This window comes from Saccostrea echinata, unplaced genomic scaffold (genome assembly GCF_033153115.1).
Source record: "Saccostrea echinata isolate AGI-Se365-2 ecotype Australia unplaced genomic scaffold, CSIRO_AGI_Sech_v1 ptg000027l, whole genome shotgun sequence".
NCBI lineage: Eukaryota > Metazoa > Mollusca > Bivalvia > Ostreida > Ostreidae > Saccostrea > Saccostrea echinata.
The window spans coordinates 1,913,517-1,929,014 of NW_026889776.1; the positions used below are offsets into that span (position 1 = coordinate 1,913,517).

At 33.0% G+C, this 15,498-nt stretch overlaps 3 protein-coding genes across 3 annotated transcripts in view; 1 reads left to right on the plus strand and 2 right to left on the minus strand.

Annotated features, from left to right (window-relative positions):
• The window catches only part of LOC133193419 (uncharacterized), a 144,129-nt gene that overhangs the window by 104,431 nt on the left and 24,200 nt on the right, over positions 1 to 15,498 (plus strand). The window lies entirely within an intron of this gene.
• Positions 2,688 to 4,316, minus strand: LOC133193095 (uncharacterized). The gene has a single exon (XM_061329070.1). It carries the CDS (start codon positions 4,314 to 4,316, stop codon positions 2,688 to 2,690), a length of 1,629 nt encoding a protein of 542 aa, XP_061185054.1.
• Positions 7,048 to 11,494, minus strand: LOC133193294 (leucine-rich repeat-containing protein 51-like). Its single transcript, XM_061329245.1, has 5 exons — positions 11,381 to 11,494; positions 10,160 to 10,272; positions 9,825 to 10,033; positions 8,850 to 8,990; positions 7,048 to 7,291 (listed from the first exon to the last, which is right to left on the minus strand). Exons 1-5 carry the CDS (start codon positions 11,395 to 11,397, stop codon positions 7,142 to 7,144), a joined length of 630 nt encoding a protein of 209 aa, XP_061185229.1. The 5' UTR covers positions 11,398 to 11,494; the 3' UTR covers positions 7,048 to 7,141.

Genomic DNA, 15,498 nt, shown 5'->3' on the forward strand with positions numbered 1-15,498 from the left:
TATGTTAAAACTTGTTCTAGTTTTGTACATACATTGGACATCTTACATATGAAAGTTAATTGTGATTGTGATTTGTTTTAGATGTTTAATATATATATACCCATATATCTATATACATGTATTATCTATATATTTACACTATAGCTTAGTATGTTGAATGATCATATTTATTTCATTTTAGCTCTTGTTATATGTGGTTTTGTTTATTTTTTACAATCATATCATTATACATTTGTTATGACTGAAAGTCTAGCTTATCAGCTGTACGAGTTCACAAGCATTAATAACAGATGCATCATTTCAGATATTTGGCAAATCACAACAAATGACTTTCACAACTATAAATTACAAACATTTCCAAGAATCTCAGTTAGTTGAACTTTGAATTTGTGTAGAATGTTGTCAAGATTCAAAACTTCAGATCTAGATTTATGTATTTTATTCAGAATTTGTAACCCTGTTATTATCACGTGTTTTGAACCCAGCTTTTTATTTCCTTCTTAAATGATTCAGTTGTATGACAATGCGCCCTTTGGGGAGGGTATTCCTGTACGTCTTGGTTTGGGTTGTCAGGCTTTAGTAACCTGGGTTGAATGCACAGTATTTTGTTTAGACTGTATGTGGACAACACCAGTCTGATTTACTCAGTGTAGGTTGCCATGGTAACACTCTGTACTAGATACTCAGGATGATCATTATTTGTATGTAACAATTATATTTTGCATAAATAAAGCAAAATATTTTAATGAAGTAGATTTGTCTTTCTTTATAATTATATGAAGAGTTGTTACCATTTTATCCAAAATCAGGAATTTATATACACATGTGAAGAAAATGGATTTCACAGGCACAAGAAATTTTTGATGATTACTCGGTTAACACTCATTTTACCCAAAGGATTGAGCTTTTTGGGAGTAAAATATGTAGATACTACAGTAAATCAAACCCTAATTGTGACCGTCAACTTAAAAGCCCAAGATTTCAACAACTTTAATTTAAAGTAGAGGAAGCTCAAGTATATGTTTTTTTTATCTAGACTTTGACCCTCTATTGTGGCCCCCTATTAGCTTAAGGGCCATGATTTGAATAATCATGAATCTACACTCCTTAACTTTTCACATAAATTCAAATTTGTTCAAATTATGACCCCTGGAGATAAGGTGGAGCCATGATGGACAATCAAAGTTTTACATGGAAACAAAGAGGAAAAATCTCAAAAATAAATGGCCATGTTTGGTCATATTTACATGGACACATACTCAGAAATGTATAAACAAGTTTGTTCTAATTATGACCTCCAGGGGAGGGAGGAGCCACAAATGGGCGATCAATTATGGAAAAATTTTTAAATATCGACTCGCAAACAGCAAAGCCATGTTTACCGGTAGTCATATTTTCAGATAAAGTAGATTCAAGTTTGTCCCAATCATGACCCTGAGGGTATGATGGGGCCACAAGGGCAGTCAAAGTTTTTAGGAATATAAAGGAAAAATGTTTTTTCTCAAGAACAACTAAGCCATGATAAGTCATATTTATATGGCAGCATCCTCAGGTAGTGTAGATATGACCCCCAGGGGTAGGAGAAGACCACAATATGTGATCAAAGTTTACACAGGAATATATAGGGGAAAATATCTCCTGAAGAAAAGCAGGATTATAGTGACCCAAGTGAGCATTGAGACCTATGAGCCTCTGTTTTGCTTTTAGCTCACCTGCTGAAGTGAGCTTTTCTGATCACATTTTGTCTGAAGTCCATCTGTAAACTCTTCACATTTTCAACTTCTTCTCTAAAAGCACTGCACCAATTTCAACCAAACTTGCCACAAAGCATCCTTAGGTGAAGGGGATTCAAGTTTGTTTGAATGAAGGGCTGTGCCCTCATTCAATGGGAGATAATTCAGAAATAGTGAAAATTTGGTGGCTTGTTTTAAAAATCTTCTCAAGAACCACTGGGCCAAAAAAGTTGAAACTTAATAGGAAAACTTCTTTACATAGTGTAGATTCAAGTTTGTTCAAACAATGACTCCCAGGGCCTTTGTTGCAGAGTTTCAGCTTAGTGTGAACATGTCATTAAAAATGAATAATCCTTTTGTAAATTTTATACCTGTATCAGGTAAGTAGTTACCATGATTATTATACTAAGTAAGGCATTGCTCAAAATTGAATCTAAGAACTGTTCCACAAAAATAATTCATGATCATTGAGACAAAATTCAAGTTCTTGGTATAAAATTCTTGGCACTATCTAATTACATGCATAACCTAACAGTAAAGAATCACATGGGTTTTTTTGTTTGTTAACACAAAAAGGACACTTGGAATTTCATTAATAAATGTATTCATTAACTAAAAGTGAAATCCAATTGGAAGTACAAGTATATATAACTTTCAAAAGACTTACATAGATATTAACCCTGACACAGGTTGAATTGATATACAATATATACAATGTATACATTTCACATCCAAAAGGGCAAAAGGTATGGAGAACGGTCTCAACATACATCTAAAAGTACATGTATTTATTACTTTCATATTTGTCAACAAAAAGTACAAAAATGTACTTCAAATAGTATAATAATTAAATCAATGATATAAAGAAATGTAATATTTCATTTTTTTAAAAGGAATGTTGTTTGTATAAAAAGTACAAAAATGTAACCAATTTACAGGAAGTTAAACATGTATTCATTGTTGTTTATCTAACCACTTCATCATGTTCCACATAGTTTGTAACTTCTGAGTAGCATTTTCTGTCTGCTCTGTGAATCTGATACATTTCAAAAGTCCTTCTCTTGCCTCTGTACAAGAGACTCTTGGACACTCATCTGTTACTTCTGTACCCTGTCCTTTATTATTTGTATCTGTTTCACTCTGCAGTGTTATGTTATTTATCTCTTCAAATCTAAGGTACTGCTCTATTGTCATTTTGTGATCTCCCTCAATTTTTCGCATCAAGACTTGTGCATCATTTCCTATATTCTCCCCTGCATTGGATGGAATGTTCAGCACTTCAACACATGACAACAACTTAGACTGCTGCCAGTATTTCAGGATAGTCTGCGGTGGAACCGTAACCCAGGAATTGTAAATGTATCTTAGAGCATCTCTCAATCCCAAATTTTCCTGTTCACCTTTTGACTGCTGTTCAATATAATGCTGTAGACAATAGCCTCTGTATCGAGTCTTAAATTCATCCAATAACCCTGCATCAAAAGGATTATTCATACTCACTTCTTCAACACTCTGAGGAAGATACATGAGCTTTATGTTTCGAAGTCCACTTTCTATTTCTTCATGCTGGAGAGAAAATTTCAGTAAAAGCAGAGCTTTCTTTTTGTTGATGCTCAACTGTTCATCAAAATCAAGTATCCAGTCTGAGAAGAGATTTACATCCTTGCTATTGATAATCCTGAACCATGCATAGTTGTCTGGCTGAAATCTTTCTCCAAGAATTTTTGCATTTGATGGTGGTGTGAAAACAAAAGGTTTTAGCATGTTTGATCCATTTGCATTTGAACACAAACCTACTACGACACTTGCCATAGTGGATGTTTGTCGATATGGCTTCAAGTTATATATGAGCTTTAGCTCCTCAACACAGTACACTTCATTTAAGTCATAAAATTTCAACTCTGAATGTATCTGATTCATGAAATCAATCTGTGATCCCACAACTACAGGGCTTGTCTCTGTGGCTATCTTTCTTTTGTTGAGCCCATATCTTATTTTGAAACAATGCAGCCATCCATTTGAATATGAAAAAGTTTCATCAACTGCAAATTCTTCCCCTAAAGACTGTGCCTTTTCTTTTATTGCATTGTTTGTAATTCCAACACCACGCATATTATTCTCCACTATCCACTTGTAGAGCTTTTCTTCCATATCAAAGTTCCTCGTTTTTCTGATTCTCCGACAGTTTTCCCTTAATTTTGGAAGACTTAAATATTTTGATTTGAGCTTCAAAATGTCACTAACTGTTGAGTGACCAATGTGTCGATTCCATTTTTCTTGAAAATGATCCCTAATTTTTCTCATTGTGTATTTAGGATTTTCTTCCTTGAAAATACACATTTCTCGTTTTTGCCCCATTGTTAACTGCCCCCTTGGGTAAGATGATCTGGAGTTGCCATTGCATTGTTTTGCAGTTTCAACTGGTTCTATTAAAGACCCTTGTTCTTCAATAAAATGTTCACCGCTGTCATGTTCAAAAGATGGGTCGTATTCTTCAACTTTCATTTCTAGCTCTTCGTAAATTTGAATATCCGTGTCCAATACACGCCTAGAATGTGAATTTTCAGTGCAATCCTGTTCCATACCTACAGAATGTAGATGAACAGCAAAATGATAAAAAGTATTATCTGACCGCTAGATTTGAAACTTCCGGTTGAGCAATGAAAGTTAAATCAAACATTGAATAATTCCGAGGATACGATCAAATCTAAATGTAATTTAATTAAGAAGAATTAAATACCAAGAATAATACATAAGCATAATAAGAAAGAAGTCTTGTTTACGATTTTTTTTCAAAAGGAGGGGCAATGCCAGAATTTCCATTCTATTGGATTTATTAAAAACAAACAAACAAACAAACAAAAACAAAAAGAACCAAAGCAATAAAAAAAAAAAACAAGAGGCCCATGGGCACATCGCTCACCTGAGCACTGTGGCTAGGAAAAAAAGCAAAAATCAGTTCAGTATTAAACGCTTTAATGCATAAGTTGTCCTAAACTACCCCTAATTGGACGGGGGGGGGGGGGTATGATTTGAACAAAATTGAATCTACACTAACTAAGATGCTTACATATTTCTTTGACTAACTGTGACTTTTTTCCCTACAAGTTTGAACTTTCATTATGGTCCCATCCTACTCCCGGGTGTCATGATTTGAACAAACCTGAATCTACACTATCTGAAGATGCTTCTATATAAATATGACCAATCAAAGCTTTGCTGTTCTTGAGAAAAATTTTTACAAATCTGAATCTACACTATCTGAAGATGCTTCCATATTAATATGACCAATCATAGCTTTGTTGTTCTTGAGAAGATTTTTTTTTAAATTTCCTATGTATTCCTATGCATAACTTTAATAATCAATTGTGGCCCCATCCTATCCTCAGGGGGTCATGATTTTTATCAAACATGAATCTACAATACCTTAGGATACTTCCGAATAGTTAATAACTAATCATGCTTTGCTGTTCTTGAGAAGATTTTACCTATATATTCCTATGTAAAAATTTGATCGTCCATTGTTGCCCCACCCTACCCCTGCGAGTCATGTTTTTCACAAATTTGAATCTACACTACTTGAGGATGATTCCACATGAGTTTCATCTTTCCTGGCCCAGTGGTTCTTCAGAAGAAGCTTTTTAAAGATTTTTCCTATATTTTCCTATGCAAAACTTTGAACATCCATTGTGGCCCCACCCTACCCCTGGGGGTCATGTTTTTAACAAGCTTGAATCTACACTTCTTGAGGATGATTTCACATGAGGCCGTGCCCCCCCCCCTCCCCCAATAATTTTGCCGATATATAGAGTACTATAGAAAACATAGAAACTATATGCTTGTGCGCCCTCAATAAAAACGTCTGATTACCTTTTTTTTTTTTTTTTTTTTTGCTTGTGAAGGATTTTTTGGTAGTTGATGGTGCCCCCTCAACTGAAAGTGTATGGCTGTGCCCCCCCCCCCCCCAACTGAAATTGCTTCCTACGGGCCTGATATATACATGTATATATGTTGGGGGTCTAATTACAAAGGAAAGAGGGTGTCATTTCATGTTTCCTTAGATTAAAAATACCATCTCCTGGCATGCAGTAGTTGATAAATTTCAAACAAAATATTTGTTTAATTTTTGCTCAGATACACACACAAAGTTGCAATCCGTCTTTATCTGTACGTTTAACAGACTGCAGGGATCCAGGAATTTTTTCCGGGGGGGGGGGGGGGGGTCAAATGCATTTACTAAAAAATTCGACTTAAAAACTTTTTGACAATCTAGGAAAATGTTTACTTCTCCAAATCCCCAAAAGGGGGGCTGCTGAGCATACCCCCCTCCTCGATCTGTGCATGGACTCTGTTGATACTGATAAGGTTTCAAGATACAAGAAACATGATAAGAAACTTAAATTAAAACCAGAAGTGTTTTTTTTTAATTTTTTTTTTTAACAAATTACATCCACTGGTTTGGACTTGGTCTGACCAAACATATGTATAATATTTCTTTTGCGAAATTCAAATTCTATTTTTTTTTTCTCAAAAGTATCAAAAGTTTTCATTTAAATCAGTGAGAAGCATGTCAATATAATTCTGAAGTGTTTTTTGATATACATATATTAAATGTAAGGGATTGTTCGTTTTATTAACACCAGGAACATTTTTCATTGGAATGAAAATTAATTAACAGAATTACAAGTATGAATGTTGACATTGCTTAATTTTAAATGGTTTTGACTATATACCTGAAGAAGGAGTTGCATTTTGAAATAATTCAATAAATAATATTAATTTGTAACATTTGAAGAAACTGAAAATCATGTATTTTGATGTGGTCCTTTTAAAATTCCATACTTGAAAATCTTGCTATCTTGACTGAACCTAATCTGCATTTCTTAAAAGGTCAACAATGAAATATATACTTACAAAGCAATAACCTCCTTTAATATTTTAATATTATTGTCTAAACATAAACAAAAGGTAAACCCATTCTCTGTAAACATTAAAAGTGACTGACTCTGACAGGTTTTTATGTGACTTTATTTTGATAATTTAATTGTAGTATGTACATGTCAATCTTTAATAATTTTTCACATCCAAATACAAAAACAATTTTCAATTAATAACAAATTATTGTAAAATTCATAAAAATACACTATCCCATTTGAAATATCACAGAAATATTAAAATATGACAACTTGCCTTTTTCTAATCTGAAAACTTATTTTCATTTTGTTTGACTACATAAATATAAATGCAAAGTATACAATATATACATTACTTTGTAATGTAAATTCTTCATAATTATTAGTGTGACTACATGTTTTATTTCAATAGTCACATAAATTACACTGCATGTGAAATTTATAATCAAATTAACAATATATAAAATAATAAAATGAATATCCGCAGTAACTTCCTCAGTCATCCTCTATTTTTTCTTTCTTTTTCTTTGGAGCACTGTTGAGATTGTTCCATACCTCCGCTGTTTTCCGATCACACTTTGTTACCCGACTGAAGTCTATGGCCTGGAGTTGTGGAATCATTGCCAGGATCTGGAACTTGTAACCCTATCAAGACACCAAAGGACATGTTTAAAAAGAATGAATTCAAAAGCATTTACTAAAAGTCCCCAGTCAGTTTTGGAAGAAAGTTATTTGTTTGCCAAAACCAGTTAGTTAAAATGTTGCTTCTCAGTAAATGAGTAAATATATCATACCCTAGTGTATTGTGACATACAATTTAAGTCAAATTTTTCAGTAATTGTAATCTATGGTCATATATTAATGAGGCTTAATATTTAAGTTTACAGTTAAATATAACCAATCTATTCTACAATGATTCTAGAAGAAATATATAATCAATGTACTTGTTTTTCCCTATTGTAGTCTCAACCTGACTCCTAGCTAGGACTTGCACTTTTTATCTTGATTATATGTAGAGACTTCTACAATGCTTTCAAAAAATGAGGGTTTTTTTCTGTTCCTTTGCAGAAGATTCTTTCTCACATACTACTATGGATATGCTTAAGCCTGGTTACCGAGACTTTTACAGGACACTATTGATCTGCTTTTACCATTTTCTGATTATATCCTCTTGGTTTTAGGAAATGTCCTTTATTTGAACAATTGTGAATTCCTCAAGATTGATTTGTGGCAAGTTGGTAAACTTGGCCCTGTGGTTTATACAAGGACATTAAATTGGGAACAGATTACTGTTAATAGTAGGCTGGATGGACAATTTAAATCAGATATTGCTCTTTTGAATTTAAAACTTGTCAAAAAATTATAGAAAACTTTTACTTCTACATTGTATTTTTAAAATTATAAAACATGTCAATCTAAAGCGTACCAAGAAACTTGCTTCTATAAGTAATGTTTCTTTTAACTACAACAAATCACAAAATTTATTACCTAATCATTCAATATCAAACCATTCAAAATTTGAGCTTTATCAGAGCAGAAAACACCAAAAATGAAATGTGCATTAAAGTGTTGATTGCAGGCCAAAGGTATATGTGTTAAAATGTTTGAATGCAGGGAAGGGAGTTAAGTTTAGCCTCTACACTATATACAACTATACAAGAATAAACATACTTTGGTATTGTGTATCTTTTTGGTTTTAGAACTTTTTTTTTATCAAAAAAACATTAAGTAAGGAATTATCTGTGATCAGTTTGACAGCTTTTAATCATGTAAGTGTGTTTCCTGCACACAAAACCTACATGTACTGCATGACTTTATATGAAATTTGATTAAAACAGGTATTTAGAGTAATGAGTCACAACTGAAACCCCTTAGATTAAGCAAAATATCCTAAATTTGCAAATGTTGACCATTTTTACACCATAAATAATTCCTGTTCTTAACTATTTAAAGATACAAAATGCAGTCATAAAAATCTGTTAAGATGTTAAAATAATGAAATTCATCACACGTTGTGGTTGTTGTTTATTTAACTCTTTACAAATAGTAACTCAATAACTTTTCATCCTTAACCCCCCCCCCCCCCAACAAAAAAAAACTTTAACAAAAAAAAAAAGCTAAACTGGCCAAATTAGAATTTTTCAAATAGTTTCACAACAATCTCTGATCATGTGCAGCAAGTCTTCATTTCTTTCATTCCTACCTTTGCTTTCTCCAGTGGGTTGCCATGGGTTGTAAGCTTTCGTAACTTCTTCAGAGCAGAAAGCTTAGCAACCTCTTTAATGTCTGCTATTTGATTACCATGGAGATATAAGATCTGAAGCTCAGTAAACTCTAACAGAACCTACAAAACATCATAATAAATGCAAATGTTTACATTTTCAAGGCATTTTTTATTTTGGTTGAAAACATGAAATTAACAATGTGGTAAAAATATCTCAAATGAGAGATGAACAATCAAATTTAGTGTAGAAATTGCAGAAATATTTCCATGAAAGAAATGAAAGCCTTAAACAGCATTATCATTTATTAGGCGCAAAAAAAAGAGAGAGAGAAACTCAGATAGAATTGCAAGATCTCTTTGAAAAAAGAAGACACTCAATTTTTTTTCAAAAAGGTTTCCTTTTGCTGGGTCAAGCACTCAGAAATTGGTATAACCATTATATGTATCCTAACCTACTGACTGACAATGGACAGTTTGTGTTTATAGAGGGCAATCCTTTTCATGATGCAATACATTTCATGACTTGAAATATTAAGTTTCTTGTAAATATCATAGGCGCTTGCAATAAAAATTAAGACAATTAATTAGGATTATGAATTTCATAAATGTGAAGGAAGTCTTTTGTACAGAAGATGAAGGGAAATGTTAAATCATGTTAATTTTGATTTCAAAACATTGTAATAAAAAAAAATGTATTTTTAAATGAAGAAAGTCTCTTGCTATTAAATGTATATAAAATGATAGAATGTACATGGTAAGCCTCCCCCCCCCCCCCCCCCCTCATTTCTTCATAGTTTATAAAAAATATTGCCTTCTTTTGAAATTTTACAAAATAGTTTTGCTGCCTTCAAGTCATGTACCTTTGTTTTTAGTTTTAGATATGCCTAGTGAAGATAAGTGGAAAGTAAGTAAGTCCAAAAATGTGACTGTAGAAAAATGATCACTATATTTTACCGGATCAACAGTTGTGAGTTCATTGAAAGATAAGTCAATCCAAGCAATATTCTTGGGATTTTCAAATTTGGCATTTATGACTTCACCAAGTCGTTCAATTGACTGAAGGCTGTTATTGTTTAAACGAAGACATCGACTTGTAGATTTGCCATCCTCGGTAAGGCCTTGATTCTTTCTTGGAGATGATCTGGGCTCCTCGTCTAGTGCATCTGTGAAGTGTAAAATGTGTAGTTAAAAAATTTTTATACATTAAATGAGGTTCTTTTTATTCTGACACATAGTTTGCTGAATACGTTATAGCTTAGGGGCTGGAGTAAAGTGTATTCAATCCTTACCCTCTACTTTATTTAGCCGACAAAATGAATAATCAAGTGGATCCTGTATTTCATTTGTGGCATCTATGGATGGCAATGCATCTGTTCTCTTTTTGGGTGTATGTGGAACAACACTGAATAAAGAAAATACATCCTTTCAAATTTTTATAAGATATAGGTACCAAATATTTGAAAATAGAAATCTATAATTGAAATAGGACTTCAACTTAATATAAATCAAAACTTCCAGGGGCATAGCTGCCGAACTGTAGCATTATGGTTTTATATCTTAGTCTTTGACCATAACGGCAACCCTACACAATGAGTACAGATCCTGTAGTGTAAAGCAAGTGAAATTCACAGCACAAGATTTTCTGCGCACTTTGGGATGTATTTCGCCACTTTCCAGCACTGGTCAATCAACAAGCTTTCATACCCTAATTCTAGACATATTCTATAACCAACCTGTATAAAAATGTCTAGAATTAGTGGATGAAAGGTCGTTGATTGACCAACGCTGGAAAGTGGCGAAATACATCCCCAAAGTGTGCAGAAAATCTTGCGCCGTAAATTGCATTTTATTTACATTACGGGATCTGTAGTGTTATGGTCAAAGACTAAAATATATATAGGATCTCCCATGATTTTTAGTTGGATATGATTTTTATCCAACGAGTTGTGTGTTTTTTTATCCCCGAGCCTTGGCAAGGGGATAAAAACACACAACAAGTTGGATAAAAGTCATATCCAACTACAAATCATAGGAGATTCTTTTTATCCCATGTTTAATACTTCACAACCAATGTTTTACACTGTTGTATATATAGGACTCCACTTTATTTTACTTCATCACGCTAACGCTAAAACCATTGTGACGTCACAACTGCACTTAACTGTGGAATATGAAAAAATTATCCAATGAGTCATATCCACGGGATAAAGGGGTAAACATGGGATAAAAAACAATAACGCTACAGTTCAGAGTTCTGCATGCAGCTACCAAGGACGTATTTACGTCCCTGAAACTACAAATCAGCTGCCGATTATATCGTGTTGGTAAATTTTTCACACCAATAAACAAATTCAATCCTGTTAAACTTCACAAATTATATTTGATAGTCAAATACACTCATTACAGTGTTGATTGGGGTTTGGGAGAAATAACAGAGGAAATTCTAGCAAATGTCAAATTCAAATCGAAAAATATACCGTTGACCTATTTCTGTAAAAGCAGCATATTACCTGGATCCAGACATCATTGACTATTATTCCAACAACTTTGGGAAGCTTTTTAAAGTACTTTTTTTCTTTATTTCAGTTTTCACATAATGTTTTGAAACACTTTGACGCGGTTGGGTTGCTGGGACGACACAAGTTTACTCGGGTCTTTTTAAAAGTGTAGTAGAGTTCCGAATGAATCTTAATTTTCAGAGAAGAAACGAATTAAAATCCGGAAAATTCTTCCCCAATTTGACAACGGCGTTCTTTCATGTAATGAAACAGTAAGATCGCATATAGCTTTCTAGGCGAGGTCAATATTAGTTCTTCTTCCAAGAAATCAAAGGAATTTATAACAATTTATTTATCAATTATTTACAATTTATATTACATCGTGATGACTTCAACTTTTCGATCTATCGTCAACTTGCCTAATATATGTAGCAATATACCTTTATCACCTGTATATGGAATTTATGTCTCCCAGTTGGTTCAATATGCAAGAGCATGCTCTACGTATGAACAATTTCTAAATGAGACAAGCTAGCTATTGACAAACAAATTGATGGAACAGGATATCAACAGTCTCTTGTGAATTCAACATTTCGCAAGTTCTACGTATGGTCGATACGCAAATACAATCTATTATAAGTCGAATGCTGACTGACGTTTTTCATACTAATTTTTTTCCGTTTGCCTGATCATGACAAGGAGCACCGACACGGTGGGTGTGACAGGTCAACAGGGGATGCTTACTCCTCCATCCCACCTCTGATGCTTTTGGAGGTCCGTGTTTTGTCTGCTCCCGATTTGTATTTTTCCAGGCGCGGATCCAGGATGTTTTCGGGGGGGGGGGGGGGCAAGTCAAAGTTCTTGACAAGCGGAAAAAACAAAAACGAAAACGAAAAAAACCCCTAAAATTCCCTTCCCAAACGTATGAAGTACATGCGCAACGTAGTTTGAACTTTATTGTCTTTTTCCCTGGAGTTGAAGAGTTCTGATACTAAAAGGAACTGTGTGCTACATTATCTCTATATATGCTGTTGTACACTTCTTTTCAAACAGGTCACGTTTAGATGAACAAAACATCTATAATATATGTTTAGTAATTTTTGTATATTTTTCTTTGAATTATACAAGAATTTTCATCAACTGAAATCTTTTCAAAACCCCTGGTAATGCATGATGATTTTTTTTGTCTACGAACATCTGATGGCACTATAATCCTAAATTAAGAATATCTTGAAAAATTATCAGTAGGTAAGGTACGTTGCGTATCTCCTTAGGCCTAAACTCAGAAAATTTCTTGACAAGCAAAAAAAAATAAATAAATAAAAATAAAATAAAATCCATTTCCAGAACGTGAAATAACTTATTTCGTGGTAGTGATGATGTGGTCCACGTTTTCTAGGGGTGGTGGTGGGTGGTTCCAAAGTCATTTTTTATTTTTTTACTTGCTTCAGTATATACTTTTAATAACTCTGCAAATTCCGCCCCCCCCCCCCTTCTAGATCCGCGCATGCATTTCATACTACATGTATATGTTTTATATATAGTGACAATGCTATAAATGTAAAACGATTATGTATTAAAAAATTAATGAGAGCACTTGTATTTAGCTGGTCAGGCATAATCAATCAAGATACAAATTTATCACAAACAAAGATGATAATTACCAGTACCCAGATAAAGGGTTTGAAGTTAGAAGTGACTCTCGAGCTACCAAAAGTGGAAAATATAAAAATTTGGTCTTATTTTCCTTTTGAGTCTTCAAGTAATTCTGTCATACTGATTTTGTATCTTGCTTAGCAAGTCCATTTCACCAAAATGGACTTTGTGATTTTATATCTTGTCAAGAAGTTTTCTATTCAACAATATAGCGTGCATGTCTATCAATAACCTTTAATAAACATTTTAAAAAATGGTAAGTTATTATATTTTAATTTTAAGACTATAACATTAATATATATATATATATATATATATATATATATATATATATATATATATATATATATATATATATATATATATTTAAAACATTGCTGTGACGTCATGCCTTTGTTCTTGCAGTCTAAAATTTACCTGTAGTCGTCCGATAATAATGATTAGCAGTCCAATAATATATTATCGGACGGCAGTGATAACAAAATCGGACAGTAGTTAAAAAACAACAACAAGAGTGAAATCAAGGTTTAATTTGTCCAGAAACCAAAAAAAAGTTAGGGAGAAAAAGTTCAGGGTAAGCGAACGCGAGGAAATTAAGTTGTTAAAAATAGCAAATCCAAGAAGAAACTGGAGTCTTAAACTTCCACAAAAGTAACACTTTCCATTCATTTTTTTTTTTTTTGCAAAGCGTTTTCGATACATCACTGGGAATAAGCCAATTTAAATCCATTTCTGATAAAGAACCAGTCTGCGAATCTCTTCATTTAACGAGGTTTGTTCGCCAATGACCATGATGACCGCACTTTTTAAACCCAAGATTTTCATTATATCATCCAATCAAAATTTAGATAAAAATCCGCATTATTACTTTAAATGCATTTCGAAGATATCATCCAACACTGTATCTGTATCAATGTCAAACGCACTTAATAAAAAAAAAATATTCCGAATCATAAAAAAAATCCCTCATCACTTGACCACTGTCCATAGTTCCTGCTAAGCCAAACGACTGCCATTGAATGAATGAAACAAAAGAGTTCACTCACTGATTTTACTGTCTTAAAAAAAAACTTTCTCTTTTCTTTTGTCTACTTATTAGATGGTTTCAGGTAGAAAACTATTGATGCCTGAACTCCTATTGTGTAATTATCGGACTCCCCCAGGTAACTTTTGGACATTTAAATAGCAATGTTTTAAGTAAGATATATGCCGAATACAATTCTATATGTAAAATTATCAGACTGTTTTCGGCCCTAACGGGCCTCAAACAGTCTGATAATTTTACATATAGAACAGTATTCGGCATATATCCATTACTTATATATATATATATATATATATATATATATATATATATATATATATATATATATATATATATATATATATATATATAACCTCTCAGTGATCTTGAATTGTTTCAGATTTAAGATAATAAAGAGATACAAGAGGCCCAAGGGCCTTGAATTGCTCTTCTGATAAACTGTACAACCCATCACTTCTATTTGAAGCCTCTAAGTATCCTGTATATTTATATAAACCCTTGAAATTCCAAAGGTAGGTCATCATGACCTACATTTTAGATGAAACACTCTTAAGAACCCAAGATGATTCTAAGCCAATTAGCACCTGAGAGTTGGTCATGGTGACCTACTTATCACTTGTCATTCTCTGAGGACCCAGATGCATCATTCAAGTTTGATGATTCTAAGCCAATTAAAACCTAAGATATTTTTAAAATTATAACCATAAAATTTCAAAAGTACGACACAGTGACCTACTTTTCAGTCGACTAACTCTGCGGACCCATGATGGATCAACTGACAAAGTTTGATGATTCTAAGCCAATTAGTACCTGAAATATTTAATTAAAGCCATAAATTTTCAAAAGTAGGTCATGGTGACCTACTTTTCAGCCGACCTACTCTGAAGACCCAAGATGCATCAACTGACAAAGTTTGATGATTCTTAGCCAATTAGTACACGAAACATTTAATTATAGTCATATAAATTGAAAAGTATGTCACGGTGACTTACTTTTCAGTCGACCTACTGCGAGGACCCAAGATACATCAACTGACAAATTTTGATGATGCTAAGCCAAATAGTAGCCGAAAATATTAAATACAGCCATAAAATTTCAAAAGTAGGTCAGGGTGACCTACTTTTCAGTTGTCATACTCTAAGGACCTAAGATGCATCAACTGACAAAGTTTGGTGATTCTAAGCCAATCAGTTCCTGAAATATTTAATTAAAACCATAAATTTTCAAAAGTATGTCATGGTGACCTTTTTTCAGTTGACTTACTCTGTTACACAAATTATATTGTCCCAATTGAAATAATTACTTGTGTAACTAGAGTTAAAAACTTATCCCTCCAAATTCAGGGAGAAACCGAGTTAGAAAGAAGAAGAGGGTATTGTTTCAAGACAAATCTATAAAGATTTTTACACCTTCAATCAAAAGAAAAAAA

Excerpts from the sequence above, each read along its gene's own strand:
- LOC133193095 (XM_061329070.1), bottom strand. The coding sequence starts at position 4,316 with ATGGAACAGGATTGCACTGAAAATTCACATTCTAGGCGTGTATTGGAC.
- LOC133193294 (XM_061329245.1), bottom strand. Across the intron at positions 10,034-10,159 it reads TCGGCTAAATAAAGTAGAGG|ATGCACTAGACGAGGAGCCC; the intron begins GTAAGGATTGAA and ends TACACTTCACAG. Across the intron at positions 8,991-9,824 it reads AACTCACAACTGTTGATCCG|GTTCTGTTAGAGTTTACTGA; the intron begins GTAAAATATAGT and ends GATGTTTTGTAG.